The following is a 4589-nucleotide window of genomic DNA, read 5'->3' as shown; positions in this document are numbered from 1 at the left end:
TTACAAAAATACACTCAAATTTCTAAAAAAAAAAAAAAAAAACTGTAACGTTGTAAATTATTCTAAAAAAACTATAAATCTATAATAATATAAAATCTACTCTAAAGAAAATTATAAATCTACTCTAAAAAACTATAAATCTATTCTAAAAATAATAATAACTATAAAAATAATAATAACTATGAAATCTACTCTAAAAAAAAAAAAATATAAATCTGTAAATTGGTCATTTCGAGTAGTTCTAGTTTTGGTAGTTCTAGCGTTAAAAGGCACGCTGTTTTCACGCCCAGCAGAAAATTACAAATCGGCCGTCTCGGCCACATTGGCAGCTGCCAAAAATCGAAACTGCTATTGCCCCGTGTGACAAACATGCACTAAACGTGGATCGTTTTCAAACGCGGTGGCGCGAGGTCGAAACTACGCCCTAATCGAAAACCCCATTGATCCGAAAAATAACGAGTTATTAAAGCAAAGTGAACGAAACGAGCAACAGCTGATATTCCCAAGCCGAGAGAGAGAGAGAGAGCGCTCGTCCACGCTTCAAAATATTCGATTCACGTGCACTCGGCGTCTCTCGATATCTCTGGTAAACAAGAGACGATAATCGGGAACGCTGCGAATCGTCCCGAAGGAGTTGAGAGATTTTGAAAAGGAACGAACACGAGCGAGAGCGAGCGAACGTTTCTTTTTTTTTTTTTTTCTTCTTTTTCGTTTCTAGTCCGGGAGGATAGTAGAATCGTAGAATCGAACGACGAAAGAGATAACGGCCGATCGTCCTAGTACTTCGGACTAACCTTCCTGGCTGAGGCCACTTCACGCAACCGTGAACTTTAGGAAAAGCGACAGAGATTATCACGAAGCGGCTGATAATCGCCGCTCTCCCGCGCTCCTCTCTCTCTCTCTCTCTCTCTGTCTGCGACAATTGAACCGGCCGGCTAATAAACCACCGCGCGCTCAGCGAGCCACCTACTATCGACGTGGTAAAGTCCACCGAGATGAATTCCCTTCTATCGTGAAGAACGAAAGAATAACAAGTAGCTGATTGGAGGCGGCAGCTCGACGAGGCGCGGGTAAATTAGGTGCTTCTCGAACCGATCTCGAGAGGCAAACAGGTGCCACGAGAGAGACAGAGACCACTAGCATAGGCGAAGATTATAAATTAAATTGGTCAGACGCGATCGATCGAAACCCTCGGTGAAATTTTATTTAATCGAGAATCGTGACAGCGGCGATTGCCTTGTCAATTCGAAAGTCTGCCGAAGCGAGCGAACGATCTCCGCGAAAACAACTTCCTTGTGTTATTAATAAGTTGATAAACGCGTCGCGGTCGAAAATAAAACGAGCGATAGAAACGCGAGCGAATAACAGGAACTTGTTGTTGCTTCTTCGAACTTGAGATCAATCTTTGCAGCTGAAATTGTTTCGGGCAAAGAGGTACCTCAAAGGCGGGACGAATTGTAAGGAACCTCGTGGCGAGCTCGAGGAGTGCGGTCGAGCGCGCCGCGAAATCGCGAACGTTGACTGAAGAACGACTGAAGCAGAGTAAAGTTGGCCCGATATTTCCAGAAATTATCGATCGTCGTCGGAAATTCCTGTTCTAAGAACGCCGCCGGTGTTCCCTTTAACAATTCATTGCGGCGTGAAGCCGGAATCGATCGACCAATCGAGGGGAAGGAACTCTATCAGCCATCCCCATTCACCATGCAGAGGAGGGTAGTTCGCGCATGCCAGAAAAAAAAAGAAAAAAAGAAAAAAAAAGAGAGGAAAAGAAATAAAAAGAAAGAGAAGTAAACGAAAAGAAAAACAGGAGAAACTAACATCCACTCACACGGCGTCCACGGAACTGGACTTGTCCGGCTTGCAGTACTGTTCCAGCTGGGCGTAGCTGCACTGATGGTAGCAACATTCCTCCGCGAGTCCCGGACCCACGGAGTCCATTGGATCGTCCTCGCCGCTGTACGAAAACGGCTCGTTGTATCCGCGTCCCTTGCACGCGAGGTACAGAGCGTCGCTGAGACTTTTCGAGCACAGCCTGAGCAACGACCTCTTGTAAGGGGTGCTGTTCACCGTGTCGAGCAGCGTCAGCAGCATCAGACCGACCAGGACTATCGTCCTGGCTCTGCTACGTCCGAACATGGTCGTTTTCGCGCTGCAGCCGCCTCTCGCCATTTTTCTCGTCTCTCCTCGAGCAGAATTTCCACTGGCAGACGAACGAACGAATGAACGAACGAACGAACGAACGTACACGACACGACACGACACGATTCCTTCTATTTCTTCTCCGCAGCTACCGCGAGAAAAACGTTCACTGGCAAACACGACACGTGAGTTCTCTTTGGGAGAAAGAAGATCGATCGTGTCTGGCCACGGTTCGTTCGCAGGCGAGGCCGCGTAATTCAATTTCAACGAGCACTTTTGCACACCGGATCAGGAACCGGAGATCGATGGAGATCGCTTGGCCAGCGTGGTCGTGATGATAAAAAAAAAAAAAAGAAGAACCGTTTGGAAGGAGAGTAGGAAGGATAGGTTGGCGAAGATCGAGACCGAGTTCCGTTGGTACCGAGTCCCTCGGTGCCACTGGTACCGGCTTGCCTCGCCACGCGGTTCTTGTTCCAGATTTCACGGATTAGAGGAGTGGAACAATAAGGAGAGACGCGGCTCGAGAGAGGGAAGAGATGAACGGAGGAGTAGGTGGCGAAGCATCAAGCGCTACCACTGAGAAGGGGGAGGTCACGCCGGGCTGCTGGTGGTACGCGCGGTGCGCGTCCTCGTGTGTGCTCCGTAGCAGATCGAGAGAAGGGGTCGATGGTGCGAGATCGCTCGATCTCTGTCACGTTTGTTTGCCACGCCGCTCAGGAGGAACCGCGTTTGTCTGACTCGCCGTGGTCTTCTCTAGTTCGCCGCTGTCCCCCGTGAAACGGTTATCCATCAGTGCTCGAAATGTTTGCAACGTCTGTGCGATACGCGCGCGATCAACGATCGGACGAAGGGACGAAGAGAACGCGTGAGTAGACACACACACACACACACACGCGCACACACGAGTAAATTTTTAAACTAACCGTCAGTGTCATGAAACCGCGAAACAATCGAAATTGATCGACGAGTTTTCAGTATGAGTTCTTGTTACGAGCATCATCTCCTTTGCAGGGATGTTAGGCGCGTATCGCGAATTCGGTTTCGTTGCAGCGGGAGGCAAACGGGTGGTTAATCTCGCATTTCGTCCCGAGTAACGATAAATTCGATAAACATACGTCCGTGTATTTTTTCGAGATACACACGTACACGCACGCGCGCGCGCGCGCCTAAAGGGGAGACAGGGGATCGCTCGATCGACCTCCTACCCTCGTTTCTTTCCGACGATCGCACCAATTCCGATTATCGTCCGACCACCGCGAGATTGTTCGACTTGTTTCTATGAATAGAATCCTCGTACTTCGGGGGGGTGCAAACAACCGAACGGAACAGATAACGGCCGAGAGTTTCCACTCGGAAATTTTAGAAGGTGGCGTCCCGTCACGCACAAGCGACTTCTTCTCTGAAAGCTGAACTTTGGGATAATGTTTGTTGGAACGAACGAATCGCATCAAGTGCTTGTTTATTCGTCAACTGTCTCACTTTCATTGCAAAGTAATTAATCAATTTTTTACTACGAATCTTCCCTTCTCTTTGACGGGGGTAAAAATTCTGGTAATCCTGCTTGAAAGAGTCGACATTCTTGGGAATTTCTTTCTTCGGGGGTATTCTGTTAATCCTGCTTGAAAAAGTCGACATTCATGGGGAAACCATGATACATTTAGGTATACAGTTCTCGCACACAGATTTATTCATACTTAAAGAGTACTTGCAATTTTTTTTCTCAACGAAATTAATGAAAGTTGTGGAAATTATATAGCCTTAGGTAAAAGCATGTTTTTAAAAACATTCAGTTCGAGTAGCTGACGTGATTCAGGGCCACCAGGTTATTTGAAACTTAAAAAATGCATTTTAATTAGTATGAATATGGCTATCGCATGAACCACGGAAACAGCGAAATTTCGAAAATTAAAAGAATGGCAGCACTTTGAAGTTAAAATGTCGATTTTTCCTTGTGCTTCTCGTCCTTTGGGTGGTAAAAAAAGAAAAAAAAAAAATAGAAAAAACATCAGATTTTGAAATCCGTGATTCATGCGATAAATGTACATCCGGTGAAGCTCTCCTCCAAATTTCAAGTCAATCGGTCAACTAAAACGTGAGATGTCCTGTCAACCAGTTTAAAAAATATGGATTTGAGAGAAACACATTTGAAGTTTTTGTTACCCGTTGTACAAAAATACTCATACATACGATCAATCGGGCAGTACAAAAAATAAAATATTATAAAATAATAATAACATAAAATAAATATAATAATATTATAAAATAAAATATTTAAATTAAATAATAATATTAATATTATAAAATAAATATATTAATAATATTATAAAATAAAATATTTTTTCAGAAAAACACGTTTCCTTTAGACATCAATAACTTTGCCAATTTCACGAATTCAAACAAATCCTTTTGCATAGGTATTCTCGAAAGCATATACTTTGAGAAAATGTAAA

The 4589-nt window shown here is 44.5% G+C and overlaps 2 protein-coding genes across 2 annotated transcripts in view; one reads left to right on the top strand and one right to left on the bottom strand.

The window, feature by feature from the left end:
* Positions 1-2597, bottom strand: part of LOC122531892 (insulin-like growth factor I) — a 5524-nt gene extending 2927 nt beyond the window's left edge. The window contains exon 1 of the mRNA XM_043660171.1: positions 1829-2597. Coding sequence (XP_043516106.1) covers positions 1829-2169 — 341 coding nt within the window. The 5' untranslated portion in view covers positions 2170-2597. The remainder of the gene's footprint in view (positions 1-1828) is intronic.
* Positions 2598-2805: 208 nt separating this feature from the next.
* The window catches only part of LOC122531891 (ras-related and estrogen-regulated growth inhibitor), a 21894-nt gene continuing 20110 nt past the window's right edge, over positions 2806-4589 (top strand). Inside the window, exon 1 of the mRNA XM_043660170.1 lies at positions 2806-3004. The gene's annotated coding sequence lies outside the window, so the exon portion shown is untranslated. The remainder of the gene's footprint in view (positions 3005-4589) is intronic.

Source organism: Frieseomelitta varia, unplaced genomic scaffold (assembly GCF_011392965.1).
Source record: "Frieseomelitta varia isolate USP_RPSP 00005682 unplaced genomic scaffold, Fvar_1.2 scaffold_422, whole genome shotgun sequence".
Classification (NCBI taxonomy): Eukaryota; Metazoa; Arthropoda; class Insecta; order Hymenoptera; family Apidae; genus Frieseomelitta; species Frieseomelitta varia.
This window is presented reverse-complemented; position numbering and strand designations above follow the sequence as displayed.